The sequence below is a fragment of the Myodes glareolus genome, chromosome 21, assembly GCF_982192425.1.
Source record: "Myodes glareolus chromosome 21, mMyoGla1.1, whole genome shotgun sequence".
Classification (NCBI taxonomy): Eukaryota; Metazoa; Chordata; class Mammalia; order Rodentia; family Cricetidae; genus Myodes; species Myodes glareolus.
The window spans coordinates 37991784-38007596 of NC_142046.1; the positions used below are offsets into that span (position 1 = coordinate 37991784).

At 35.4% G+C, this 15813-nt stretch overlaps 1 protein-coding gene across 3 annotated transcripts in view; it reads left to right on the forward strand.

Annotated features, from left to right (window-relative positions):
* Kcnj3 (potassium inwardly rectifying channel subfamily J member 3) overlaps positions 1-12989 on the forward strand; it is a 134409-nt gene extending 121420 nt beyond the window's left edge. For all 3 annotated transcript variants that reach the window (XM_085681117.2, XM_085681118.2, XM_085681119.2), the window contains one exon: positions 9780-12989. In XM_085681117.2, coding sequence (XP_085537243.1) covers positions 9780-10366 — 587 coding nt within the window. In that variant the 3' untranslated portion in view covers positions 10367-12989. The remainder of the gene's footprint in view (positions 1-9779) is intronic.
* Positions 12990-15813: the final 2824 nt, after the last annotated feature.

Consider the following 15813-nt stretch of genomic DNA (forward strand, 5'->3'; position numbering starts at 1 on the left):
TGAAATGCGTCTGTTGCTGCAGGAAGTTACCAAATGCAAGATGTCCCTTACATTGAAATGCAACTAGTATGCTTTTCCATACGTTATTTCTCCACACTGGTATATCACTGGTTCAAGTTCTCAGTAAGTACTATTTCTAACACTGCTAGCTATTAGGAAGTGGAAAGTAGACAAATGAAGTGGACAGAGTTGAGTTTATATTGCACTTTTGCAGCACGTGTAACTGAGTACCAGAATTATGTTTAGCACAATTAGATGCTCAGTAAATGGAGGAAGGTTATGATTTATGCTTTCAAGGAGTTTATGGTTCCCTATGAGTGAGGAATGCTGGTACAAATGCAGGCATGTGCAAGTGAGGCAACTTAACATCTATAAAGACTACAAAGCTAGAATATCAAAACTAGCGATGATGTGGTAGTGTTAAATGCATTTGATATATGTTTTGGATATGAGGGATTGTTGACAAAGGGATTTCGTATAGCATTTTGAAGTAGCATGCATGAATAGAAAAGAATAATTTCTGTCCAATTAGAACTGGTTACTCAGTATGTGTGTTCTATTGTCATAATTCATATGAGGAAATAAATAAGTTTTATAAGCACTGAGGAATTACATAATCATATACATATAACTGCTTCTGATATATCTCACATAGTTTCTTGCTAAGTGAAAATTTTTGTTAAGGTATTTCAGACTATCTGAAAGATTTGCTAGATACATTTTGTTTCTTAGTTTATAAGATATTATTAGACATGATACCGTTTGGGGGGATAGGCTTGAAGACAAATATTAATTTCAACATTTAATTGTATTATTTAATATGAAATATTTGGAAAAAAACTATGATCTGTATTTTTGCTTCAGGAGATATTTTTAAAGTCCTTCACCTAATTTTTAACTAGGAACAAATTTGCCCAAATAATTTTTTGCTAATATTAACTAAAAGATAACCTTTCTGTTTTTGTTTTTAGCTATATTTTGTTTTATTTTTCTTTTTAAGATGATCTTTTCTTCTATCAGTCTCCTACAGGACATTCTCCTGAAGTAACTTGATTATCTTGTTGCTACACAATGAAAATATTTTGGAAACTCAATCTTGTCTTGTTAGGGAAAGAACAATGGCAACCCTTGATTTGTTTTGATTCTATAATTGACCATGTAAGCAAGCATGCTTTATTAAGTAGTACAAGGAGAAAATCCAAAATAGGTAGGCTGAGAAGAGAGCATTTCCACTGTGAAATTTAGGGAATGATAATCAGATGAAAGTAAATTTGTCATTTTCCAATGCTTCCCTGGGAAGTAAGACTAGTAGGCTGGAGGTGGTGTATTGTCAGTGTCTACTGAAAATTAACTGTAGCGAGAATTAGTTCTGCTATAGTTAAGTTACACTTCTTCATGGAGAGGCGGGTGCATAGTGGGGTTTGATTTGTTGTTAATAAGTGTGATGTATGTGCTTGTAAGACCCCACAGCAATGTAGGCAACATGGTATAACTCAGATCACCAATGAATCCCAAGAATACAAACATTTTCAACTGCTTTGAGTTGATTCTGAAAAATTAGGTGATTATTAGAAAATATATTAATCATGTTGAAATTGACCTTGAGTTTAGGGGTAACCACAATAGCTGAGTGATGAATAATTGCTGCCAATTACCCATCCTTTATTATTTAGTGCCTATGATGGTAGACCCATAAGTTGATCATATATACATATTTATTGCAAATAGTTTGAGGATTAGATGCTATTAGTCTAACTACTACCCACATTTTATAGCAGCCAAGGTTAATGTTTTTTAAAGAACGAGTTATTGGTCTTACACAGTCTCTGATTTATAATCCATACTTCTGTTCTTTGATTTTTAGCATCACCCTCTCCTCCAGAGTGTTCAGCACATACAATCTGTACACCTCATACTTTTTTAACAAACCTGAGCTTCTCATCCACACTAAGTTCTCTTCTGGAACTTCAGCACTTACCCTGTTGGTCACTGTTAAAAATCTTTTTTCTTTTTCTTGAGATCTTAGAAATCTAAAGTGTACCTTACAAATCTGTTGCCAAATCATTTACTACGTTTTATTCCCTTATAAAATAATTAAGTTTTCCTGCTTTAATTAGAAACAAAAATCTCTGACCTCACTTGTGTAAAAGTAGCAAACTGACATCTGAAAACGCATTAGGAAACCATTCGCTTGTACATGATAGAGCACAGTATAGAGCTGAATGCATGCCGTGATCCCTCTCTAGCAGTTGGCAAACTTTGTTGGGCTTTAACGGAATTCCATCGATTTGAACACCGAGCTTTCCAGAAACAATTTACGTATACCTGATGACTTGGCAGCATGTATCCCAGTGGAGCCTGATGCCAATAACCTCGTTGTTATTGAGCACTGAAGAACACAGTGTCTTTTCGTTTTATATAAGAGTTAAAGTATTATGAGCTTTTTTGGAAAGTTTTGAACTTAAATGTGGGTTCGGCTCAGAACAGTGGGAGAGAGAACACCAGAAGAGTGCGGAGGGTCCCAACAGCTATTATCTAGTGGGGATGGGGAAAGTCTGTAAGTATTTTGGGAAGAAGAAGCAATAGATTTTATTTAATAACTGATGCGGGATTCCCCTCTGTGTACTGTGAATATGTTCTATTCTCATTGGTTAATAAAGAAGCTGCTTTGGTCTTCAACAGGGCAGAATAGAGCTAGGTGGGGGAAAACTAAACTGAGTTCTGGGAGAAAATAGGCAGAGTCAGAGAAGCCATGTAGCTGCCACTGGAGGAGACAGATGCTCGAATCTTGCCGGTAGGACATGACTTAGTGGTGATCCACAGATTAATGGATATTGGTTGATTTAAGATGCAAGAGCTAGCTAGAAATACCCTAGAGCTATTGGTGAAACAGTACTGCCATTAATACAGATTTCTGTGTGATTATTTCAGAAGTCTGGGCAGTCAGGGAATGAACGAGCAGCCTCTGTCAACAAATAACCTTAAAAGAAATATGCAGGGTAGCGTGGAAAGTTATTTGAGATGTACAACACATGCTGTATCAGCTTCTAGTTTATACAGTAATAATAATAACTGACAATTTAAGGAAAAATAGACAATAAGGACTTGAGAAAGAAAAAATAATGCTCCTGGTTAAAATTTCCAGCTTTGTATATCTTTATGGTTGTGAAAATAAATTTGTCTTTTTATAGCCTTCATTTGGAGACACTTCTTGAATAAAATGATCACTGGATATTAATCTAAACAATTTACATATATTTCTTAATTTGCTTAATCTATCACAGCAACCTTTTGAGGAAAGCTTCAGTTTAACAAATAATAAAATGAAGATTCCAAAGCTTATTAGCTTTATCTTTACTCCAAATATACATTAATTAATGATTCAGCTAAGTTACACTGTTTGATTTTGCATGGGTCTGGCCTGAAAATCCATTATTCATCCATTGGCCTCTAGGGCTGATATGACCTGCTTCTTGAATACTGGAGTATCGGCTGAATTTATCCTACAAAATCTGTGTGTATAGCATTGGAGCTGTAGCTAAGAGTGTTTTTGTGTTTTGACACAGAAGGATGAACAGTGAAATGACTTATCAATAAACTACTATCGGCTCCCCCCTCCACACACACATACACATTTGCAGTATTCGTGTATGATAGAGTTAACTATACTCTGATTTCAGCTATTTGACTAAAGAGTACATGAGACAATAAGTCATTGATATGTGGTTTGAGACCGAGTTTGGCCTCTAGACTTAGTTCTGCAATGATTTTTTTGTTTCTGGTATGTGCTAAAATCCAGAACTTTTCCTGAAATATGGACTACTAGTTTCACATCAGAGGGCCACAGTGATGGAGTGGACAAATATTATGCTACATAGCACAATGCTAACTATGCACTATGTGATTTATATTACCAGTCTTATCTTACAAAAATAATTATCACTTTAAACAATACCCAGAGGAAAATAAACTAAGAACTTCTACTGTGACTAAATGATGATTCAGTATGTTTTAATTGTTAATGATGTACTGTTATTTCTTGTTTACCATATATTTTCCATATGTCATAAAAGTAATGGCTGTAATAAACAAATATCTAATATTTATGTAAATATTTTGAAATTACAAGCAATATTTCCTGAGATCTTCTTGGTAACTCTAGGAATTGGAATAAGATCAAATAATACTTTAGTTTTTAAAGATTAGAGAAAGTGAGAGTCAACAAAACAATGTTAGGTACCTTCCAAAATTTATACATTCTAGGTACTAGTACTGGGACGTGACCACGGGGTTGAGGTGAGAGTTGTTACTTCCTGAATCTGTTTAAGGGTCCTTTGGTGTTTGCCTCCATCGAAATGTAGTCCTTGTCGTACCAAATTGGATATCCCTGATCACTAACTTACAGAAATAATACATCATCCACAGTAATTAGTACTAAAATTTGAAGTATCATTGCCTACATTTCTGATGCTCTAATTCTCTCTTTTATTCCTTCTTTTGATGACACGGCACAGCTTGATAGACAGTCAGTATAATAACACAGACATTAAAAGCATGGCCTTCTAGGTTCAGCCCCAGCTCCATTATGGTAATGTGATTGTACTATGACTTAGTTTTACTTAAAGAGTTAAGGAAAGAAGCAACAGTATCTCAAGTATCTCAAAGTGTCTGAAGGATTGGAGCCATAGTAAAAAAAGAAACAGGTTTAAGGAGCTAAAGAGGAGAGGCTGTCATTTGTACAACTAACTGACTATCAAACTTTCCTAAAGTCCTGTACTCTGCTCCGAACTTTATGAACTACAAACCACACTTCTCTCATGACTTGACATAGAGGCTGAAATGTTCAGTGACTGAGCGACTGCTTCTCCTCTTCCATAATGATCATTTTTTCTGTGCTCCTGAAAATTTGTGATATTGTCAGAATGGAAGTGAAAACCTTGATAGACTGGAAATACAGAAAATTAATGTTCAAAGCTGTTGTTTATCAGCAATTACTTTTTGTCAACTTACAAAGAATTAAAAAATTTTAAAACATTTTAATTTAGATTTTCTCATCCAGTAAATTTTTTATTTCCCCCTCTCCAAGCTCTTCCCAGATCCCCACACTCTCCTATCCACTAAACTCCAGTTCTTATATTCTGCCCCTCACCCCCAGCCTTTCCCTTCTCTCTCTTTATCTCTCAGAAGTTCAGCAAACAAACAAATATCAAACATGGACACAATGGGGTCATACTACACAAGAAACTATTTAAAATTGCTACCTGTAGCAAAGGGGAAATCAGGTTTCTCCATGGGGGTGTCTCTGGGTATGGCAACCACACTCTAAGCCATGTTCCATGGCCAGGAGTACTTAACCAACAAAATTAATTCCATTTTTTTAATTTGCTTCTTTGTTTGTTTGTTTTTTCATTTTTGACTCTTTAATTAATTTTGTTTTGTTATTTTTTTGTCTTAAACACTATTGAGTTAAATTCCTCATATTTCCCCTGTTTAGATTTTCTCAACATTTTGTTTCTACACGTGTCTCATGAGCTGTGAGACTCAGTGTGAACACTAGACTTTCATTTAAAAGGCTTTCAGTAAGTGAATAAGTAAATCTATCATAACTTCATATTAATGACACAAAGAAAGTAGACACTAGTTTTTTATTTTTCTGTTTGTTCCATTCTTTCATTGGCTATAAGAACACGTATAGAACATCCAAATCCACACACATCACAGTTTTAAAATATAGTCTCACCTTGGAATCTTACTAATTTGAAATTGAAATATGCATAATGACGTAGAAGTATTATATATTGGATAACAGAAAAATACCTATGACTCCTATTTTTTGCCTTAGACAATGAGCAAGGATCTAATTAAGAAACTACTGCTTTAATTGGCCCCTCAGTCTGCCCCAATTGTCAACCACATTCAGAGGGTCCAGTTTGATCCCATGCTTGTTCATTCCCAGTCCAGCTGGAGTTGGTGAGCTCCCATTAGCTCAGGCATATTGTCTCAGAGGGTGAACTAACCCTTCATGGTCATGACTTCCTTGGTCATATTCTCCCTCCTTTTGATCTTCAACTGGACCTTGGGAGCTCAGTCCAGTGCTCCGATATGGGTCTCTGTCTTCATTCATTGCCGGACAAAGGTTCTATGGTGATATTCATATAGTCATCAGTCTGACTACGGAACAAGGCCAGTTCAGGCACCCTCTCTTCCATTGGGCCTAGAACTTCCCACAGGTCAGGGTGCCTGTACTCTCTTAGGACTGGAGGGAGTGGGGGCAAAGATATGGGGTGGGCAGCGAGAGAGAAATGGGAGAAAAGGAGTAAGCAGGAATTTAGATTCGTATTATCTATAAAGTAATTTTAAAAAAGAAACTACTGCTTTTAAGAATCTATCCCAAACTGATGTCCAAAAAAGTAAAATCCAAACTCTAATTGAGAAGCTTTAAATTTGATATAATTATGTTTTCTAAGAATATGAATGCATTATAGCATATTTTCTTCTAGAATGCTCTATCTTTTCACTACTTTTTCCGGTTAAAACTATTTAAAAAGAAGCCATGCTCACATCCATGAACGAAGATATCAGCTGAATTAAAATGTTTGCAGGTGGACACCATCATTCAAAGGGCACTATTTGATTGCACCTCTCAGCTGGCGAGATGACTGTTTGCATGTTTTAACCAGATCCCAGACTGGAACAAATGTGGTGAAAATCAACACTCACTCATCCCTGTGGAAACTGGCGAAGCAGCAGATGCTGCTGCTGGAAATAGCTGGGACTTCTGCATCTTTGGATGAAAAACATTTTGTGAAAAAAAAAGAGATTTATTTCATGCATTGGCTCACAGATTAAAAAGGGTATATGTTATTGTTTCATGTGTTTTATTCTAACAGCATTATAAATTTAGAATGCTAAAACGCAGATAACTTCTTTAATGTTTCCTATAGAAACCTTTACTTACCCTAGACTAAGGTCATGTATTCAACCTAATTCAAGGTTCAGTATAATAACAGGGATGGGAGCTTTTGAGGTGAATATTACAAGGCTTGATATTATTACATGTCCTCAATTAAACTGTCAGGCTATCACTAATTCAGTAGTTGTCCGTTCCTTCTACTGATAGAGAGAAGGCCTGCATAAGTAACAGTGAGCAGAATGTGCTTCAAAATTACATAAGCACATGACCTAGTTTAAGAGGTAGAGTAGAGAGTGAAAGTAAGGGATTAGCAAGAATACTCCACCGCAGTGGTGACTACTTTATCAACATGCCCTCGACAAAAGATAAATAAGCAATCAAACAAAAAAGATATTCTACAGTAAGGGCGGTCATCAGATGTTGTTTCAGTATTTACTCTCACTGTTGGAAATGATTGCATAGCACTCGTGACTGTAATTACTTTGAGATTTTAATAAACAATAGTGCTTACAGAAATCTTAGGACCAACCAACAAAGATGTTCAGGTTCAGAACACTGGCAAGCTGAGAATGTGCCTTGACACAGTTGTACTAATCCCAAAATGTGGCCAAAAAAATGGAGTTGGGTTCTTTTAAATTAAAATGGAATTTTAGGGGAAATGCCACCTCTGAAATGTAAAACACATTAATGATCGTTTTGCTCCATTGAAACCATACAGAGAGATTTTGTAACTTCATACAAAGTGGTTTCCTTTCAGGAGAGAATTAAAGGGCATGCTAATATTATTTGCTGTATTATTTGTAATTAGAATATTTATTTTTTTCTGGGTCGCTTATCTTTAAATTCCTCAAATAAATCAGGGGAGTTCTTTTTATCTTTTATGATGAAAGAGCAATCCAGCATTTTCATAAAAAGTATTGAACAGTGGATCATAAATATGTTTAGATTTCAAAATGATGTGCTAGTGTGTGTAAAAATCCAGAAGTAACTATTTAACTGATTACTTTCATATATGAATATATAAGGGGCTGTTTTGTCACTATAGGCATGCATGTATCATTTCAGTGTTAGTGTGATGACTGGGTAAAGACACTTAACTGAATCATTAAAAGTAGAGAAGAAGAAGAAGAAGAGAGAGGAGAGAGAGAGAGAGAGAGAGAGAGAGAGAGAGAGAGAGAGAGAGAGAGAGAGAATGAATGGATGAGAGAATGAACGGATGAGGAGAGATAGTAAAGCTATGCTGACATTCTTTTCTCTACAGCTTATTAAATCTGGTTCCCTGTAGCTCAAAATGCCTCTGAGCCCAGGGTTACTTATCTTTCTATTTGACAGAGCACATCTGCTTAACAGGACTGTGCAGAGGATAAGGAATCAGAACCAGGGCACCTAGCACAGTGCCTAGCATGACATGGACATTTATTTTCTGCAATAAAAGGTTTCAGTCCTTTATGAAAGATGGATCGTGATGATGTAATGATGGCTACTGAGCACCTTGTGAAATATGACTGATAGTGTTGATTTGGCAAGAGTTTGGAGGGATCCAATGAAGGGTTTAACTTTTGTTCAGTGTGACATTTGAAATGACAGACTTTAATCCTAATTCTCTGTAAGTACTGTGTGTGATTGCTTTTCAGGTAGCAGAAGGGCACAGAATTCCTTTATTCGTTCTCTGCCATGTTTTAAAACAACAGACATCACCTGTGTGATGTGAATAATTGAAAGAAGGAAGATGGGCATTGTTCATTAGATGCCGCTTAATCTTGAAGTCAGAATTACTAGTTTTATGCTATTACACTCTAATAGCCAATTGGAGAAATTTGATAATAAAAGTGCGGGGAAGCAATCGTTTTACTTTTCACAGAAGATCATACAGTGATTTGTATAAATCTGAGATCTGATGTGTGATTTTAATTTTTCACTTTATTTTTCCAAAGGCAAATATTCAGAGGTTGATTGAGTAGATAATAACTTAATGTAAATAAATTATACTGAAGAAAACAAAATTGGTTATGTCAAAGTACCTTGAGATACATTATTCAAGCAACATTATATATGTTGCATGATTTTAAATCTTATATCCAGAATGACTTCCTGAATTTTTTAGAATAGAAATTGAAAGAGATATATTATGAGATCCAAAGAAGTTATTTTACCATCAACATTTCTACAATATTAACCAAATTTATCCAGAGTTTGTAGATGCAAAGAGGTAGAACTACCACAATGACTAGCCATTAACCAGTATAAAAATTTCTGAATTTGTTAATTTAATCAGTATTTTTGTGAGAGATTTTTGGTGTTCCTATCTCCTTTGGCTTGCTGTCACTAACTGACAAGGAAAATAAAACCCTTATTTATTAAGAGCCAACTACACATGTTAACTATATGATTTGTTGTTTCTATGTGACTTTTATTTCTTGCTTTCAGCTTGAAATTCTCGGTGTGTTCAACTTTACATTACAGGAAATGATTTTGAGTTTCAAACTTCTTTCCCTTTAACATTCTGGTACAGCTTGCATTCAAAGCAAGATATATTTGACATATCACATTGCTTCTTAAATAATGGATATGGTTATACCATTTCCCATTCAGTTTTGTCCTATACATAAATATTCAAACATTATTCTATGGTTTTTAACTTGGTTTGAGGATAATGAACCATGAATCATGGAATCTGAGCATTTCCAGCACCTTGTGTGTTCCTGTGGGAGGAGAATATATGCAGTATAGCTTTAACATAGAGTAAAATTTCTAAAGTCTTATATTGTGTGGTCTACTTATATGAATCTCTGAACAGACTGAATTCTTGCCTTTTCTTCTCCCTCTACTTTGCATAATTCATCAAAAGATTTCTTTCTGCTTGCAGGGATGACTTGTCAAGCTCGGACATCATACACTGAGGATGAAGTTCTTTGGGGTCATCGGTTTTTTCCTGTAATTTCTTTAGAAGAAGGGTTCTTTAAAGTTGATTACTCCCAGTTTCATGCAACATTTGAAGTCCCCACCCCTCCGTACAGTGTGAAAGAGCAAGAGGAAATGCTTCTTATGTCCTCCCCTTTAATAGCACCAGCCATAACCAATAGCAAAGAAAGACATAATTCTGTGGAGTGCTTAGACGGACTAGATGACATTAGCACAAAACTTCCATCAAAGCTGCAGAAAATTACTGGAAGAGAAGACTTTCCCAAAAAACTCCTGAGGATGAGTTCTACAACTTCAGAAAAAGCCTATAGTTTGGGTGATTTGCCCATGAAACTCCAACGAATAAGTTCAGTTCCTGGCAACTCTGAAGAAAAACTGGTATCTAAAACCACCAAGATGTTATCTGATCCCATGAGTCAGTCTGTGGCGGATTTGCCACCAAAGCTTCAAAAGATGGCTGGAGGACCTGCCAGAATGGAAGGAAATCTTCCAGCCAAACTAAGAAAAATGAACTCTGACCGTTTCACATAGCAAACACCTCTTTAGGAATTATTTAATGTTTTGATTTAGTATTAGTCCAATATTTGGCTTACAAAATAATCCTCCCTAGGAAATCTGAGAGGTCTATCCCAGTCTAGCAAGTATATTTGAGAACTCTTCATTCCAGTGTTGTTACTGTGCAGAACATGAATTATGAAGGGAGGTCATCATAAGGAAGTTATTAGTGGGCATGTATTATCACATCAAGCATGCAATAATGTGCAAATTTTGCATTTAGTTTTATGGCATGATTTATATATGGCATATTTATATTGAATATTCTGAAAATATATATAAATATATATTTGAAGTGGAGATATTCTCCCCATAATTTCTAATATATGTATTAAGCCAAACATGAGTGGTTAGCTTTCAGGGCACTAAAATTATATACATGTATACATACACACATATGAACACACACACACAAACAGATAACATACCCATACAAACATATATATCTAATAAAAATTGTGATGTTTTGTTCAGATTTGTATTTCTTGTGCATGTTTACTTTATTAGAATAGGAAGGCTGCTGGCATTGATTATGAATACCAAATATTTTAGCCTTAAATTATTTGTTCTTTAAAAATCTGATGTAATGTTTTCTGCTGTTAAGGTCATGGAATCTTTCAACTGTACTTTATCATGAAAGATTTTCAGAAGTTTGTGGTGTTCATGTCACCACAAACAGAGACATCAAGATTATGTATTTAATTTGTAAATTTTAGAGTGTGCCGGTACCTGGTACATACCATTGAACTTTTCTTATGATTTTTAGAAGTCACTAGAACTTGGGTCAGGTGAATACGTTTATTAATTAGTCTTTTCCTAGACTAACTAATATCTCTAAGTTGGATTTGTACACAATCAAATAAAAATATGAGCTCTGAACAAATGCTGAATCATTGAAATAATCAGTAGCCAGGTTATATTTGAATGTGTTAGAGCTTGTGTGAAATTTACAGGGTATGATTCCTCTTTCAAAATGAGCTGATTGCAAATGTTTTCTTCTTTTTTTCTGGAACTTTTGTCATCCATAAAAAAAAAGCCTTGATCTTTCAGTAGATACGACAGCACAATGAAGCAGATGAAGCACTCAGGCTAAAAGGTGTGTGTCTAATAGAGACTTTTATGCTGTTCTCTTTTTTATGCCATTTGTCATGAAAGAACGGTTCTTTTCCTTATCTGAGGGAATATATCCCAGACCTGTCAGTCATAATTTAGCACAGACCTGAGAGAGATTAAAATCAGAAGAACTGAAAATGTTTGTACACTCAGGATTTTCCGGTTTTGTTTTGGTGTTGAACAATTTTTTTTTTTGATGCCTTGGATCCCTGGCCTCCAAAATAAGTTTAGTAGTACTCTATTTCAACCCCCAACATCTGGATGGAATCAAACTTGATCAGTAGTACACTTTCAACACAGGTTTTAGGGTGAGAAGTTGTTTTTTTTTTTCTTAAAAGAAAATATGCTGAATGACTTCTTGGTATATTTGCATAGGTTTTCCTGTATAATTTCTTTGGAGTTTGCAAGCGAAATTGGCTCAGAGTTAACTCACTTCTCATTAATATGTAAATCGCAGATGGATGGTTTGAGCACACAGCATTTATGGTTTAGTGATCTTGCGATCATTTTATTAGAGGCAAATTATTACATCAACAGTAAATCATCCACGATATCTTCTGGCTACCTCTGTATCAACCAAATTCTGTAGGTGCAAACACATACCAGGGAATGATTACTGGAAAAATGATCAACTATAGCATCCATCCACTGTGAATAGGCAGTTGCCCTACCCCTTGATCACTAAATGTTCTTATTTGCCAGACGAAGATGATAAAATATTAGCAGGAAAAAAAAGGGGGGACCAGTGGGTATCGTATATTTAGCAGTGGAGGAAGCTGCATAGATCATTTAGTCCAACACCTTAAAACTATACAGAGCCATACTATTCTTTGGAGAGTCATTTTAATTTGTTTTTGGTATTGTAAAGAAGAACCAAAAACAAACTCTCTGGATTTATTCATTTAACAAAAATTGTTGCATGCCTTCTTTGTCCTAGGCATTGTATTTTTTCTTCTTTTTTATAGTTTAGTTCCTGGGGATTTAGATATGCACAGTGTATTAGAGGGAAAGTGTGGAGGAGACAGAAAAAAATGGCGGGAGAGACAGTACCCAGTATTCAACATTTCAATTATGAAAATGAAAATAGGGCAGAAACAGAAATGGTTGTGGGTTGATGAGAGCTCAGAAGGTGACACATTGGGAGGTAACATTAGCATTGCGACTTAATGACAAGAAAGAGCCAGTGTGGCCACAATAAATCAATTCAAGGGAATAGTACACTTTTACCTTTTCCGCATACTTGTGGGAACAGTATGATTTCTGCATGTACTTGCAGTTTAATCCCAATTTCTAGGTTGATTACAGGATCCAGTCTGCCCAGGAAAATTGCAGTTTATACTTGTTGTACTTGTGGAATTATTAGTATCCCTCTCTTTGATTCCTATTATGTCCTGGTTTGGATGATATATGGTAAAGTTTTGTTGATGCTAACAAAATTATCGAGTCTAATATATTTGGAAAAAAATAAAGAATTGCTTTACTTCTCCTTTTCTTGATTTTCTTTTCTTTCACAGACTATTCGAAAATTCATTTCCAATATCACCTCTTTTAGCCTCACGGAATTCTTAGGAAAGAAGTCAGGTCTGCACATGACATGTTTCTTAGGCTCAAAACTTAAGCATTTTCTTGAGAGCATAACATACAAAGTAAACCTAACTATTTACCTTTAAAGAAGTTCTAAGAGCTAGAGTTGAAGGAACTAAAAGTTAACTTATGTCATCAACTTACTGGTTATTGGGAAAGAAACATTGTATCAAACAATTGGACACCAATGAGTTCTTAGTATTTTACAACATAGCACTGATTGGAGTAAAAGATATCATTTTATTTATCAAAATGTTAACAAAGCAACTATTTTGATAATGTTTATCTTCAGTTTAAGTATTCACTGCAGCAGTATATGAATACATTTATAATATATGTAAAATGTGCTGGGGGATATTTCATCATCAATTATGTTTAAATATTATAATATTTTGCAACTATACATATATGACTTTACATTTTATCCAGAAGAGTTCTGTTACCCCAGTACTGAAAACTTCTTTTGTCTGGAAGGGATGGATTTTTCTAATGCATGATTTTTTTTCTTGAGGTTTAATTATGGTACTGCTGTCTTATATTATTTGTATCATCAGTATTATTGATATTTTTATTATAAAGTTCAGTTAGACTGAACAGTACGTCTATTTTACAATTTATGCATGAATAACATTTTTCATATTAAATTAGTAAGCATCTTATTATATTTTCTAATATTCAATCCATAAATATTTTAGTGTACAGGACTATCTGTGTTACAAACATATAACTCATGTATTCAGTTCAGAGAGTTTAATTAAAAATGCATAAAAAACCAAAAACTTGGAGCATCATTGAGCATCATTTTCCAAGGATCACCATTTCTTTACATTCCTAGAGTCACTGAGCTATACCCTTTCACATAGCTTATGCCTCTTATTTCCTAAAGACAGTGATTTGATCCACTACATGAATTTGCTTAAAACTGATTTTTTTGGCCTCTTTATTGATGAGCTGTTTCAGAAACGTGAAGCCTCTACTTCAGAATGATGATTTCTTAATACCTGATGCCTTGGAGAACACTTTGCCTCATGCTAAGTGTTTTGAAAAATGGTGGTAAGTAAAGCATAAAATTACACTTTTGTTCAAATAAAAAATATTTTAAAGCAGTTTCATTTGGTTCACCTAACATGTTTCATAGATATAAATGTGTCACCAGGCTATGACCTTATGTGGCCTTTGATGTGTACTGTTCCCATCTCTTAGGGTCATTTCAAAACTGATTTTGTTAAAAAATTAAAAAGCTAAATTACAGGGCAAGAGAGATTTCTCAGTAGTTAGGAGAGTCTAAAGACCATGCAGAAGACCTACTATTGGTTTTCAAGACCTGTATCTGAGTCTTATGACTATCAATAACACAAATACCAGATCTTTATGAGATTTTTTTTCTGATGCTGTTATATGACACCAAGACCTAGGAAACTTAAGTATGAAATGAAGTATTTGATTTAGGCTTATGGTTTCAGAGGGTTAGTGTCCATGATGGCAGAGGACAGGCTGTTGACAGAAACAGTTGAGAGCAAGAGGTGATCTGTAAATAGGGAGGGAGAGAAACTGAGAATGTTACAGTGAGTCTTCTGAAACCCAGGAGTCCATCCTCAATGACACATTTTTTTCAATAAGGCAAGAGCTCCTAATCCTTCTCAAGGAGTTCTACCATCTGGAGACCAAAATTCAAACAATTTTTCTTATGGGGCCAATTCTCATTCAAACCACCACCTTCCACTCCCTGGTTCCCATAAGTTTGTGGGAATATCATAATTCAATATGTATTTTATCCAACATAGTCCTTCATAAGTTCAATAAGGTTTAAAAGTCTAAAGTTTAAAATATTAGCTCTTTTCTGAGACTCAAGGCAATCTTTCATTTTAACCCCTGGTAAAAACAAAAACAAAAAACAAAAGAAATTACTGGATCTCAACATAAAATAACACAGAACACAGCATTCCAAAAAAAAAGGGGGGAGGGATGGGACATAATAAGAAAACACTGGATCTAAGCAAGCCCCAAACTAGCCAGGTTAACTCCTAATCCTGCAGTTCCATGTCTGATGTGAAAGGGCTTTGATGGTCTGCCTTTCTTGGTTTTCTACCTACAACATTCTTCTCTCTCAAGGATGGTTCTATTCCTTGTACCATAGCTTGTATAGCTCTTGTTGCAGATGTTCACGGCTTTGGCATCTCTAGTTCCTTTCATAGCTTTATGTAAAGGCTTCTCTTTTCAGTGACTCGCCTGATAGCCATGTGGAAGATTTCAGAAGTCCTTTATTCATGTATCATTTATGACGCTAAAGTCGTAACAACATAGGTGACTACCAACTTCAGATGAACTTTGGCAACCTTGAAGCATGTTCATATCAGCTTTGATTTCTTGCTACTTTTCAGGAGCAGGTAATTCCTCAGGCCTTTCCATTTTATGAGTTAGAAGTTTAGCTTGGTGTGTGTTTCCCTGAGAGCAGTCCTTCCTTTATTTTTTTTATTTCTTTATTTATTAAAAATTTCCACCTCCTCCACGCCTCCCTTTTCCCTCTCCACCTCCCCCTTCATCTCTAGTCCTAAGAGCAGTCAGGGTTCCCTGCCCGTGGGAAGTCCAAGGTCCTCCCCCCTCCATCCAGGTCTATAAAGGTGAGCATTCAAACAAACCAGGCTCCCACAAAATCAGTCCATGCAGTAGAATCAAAACCCAGTGCCATTGTCCTTGGCTTCTCAGTCAGCCTTCATTGCCAGCCA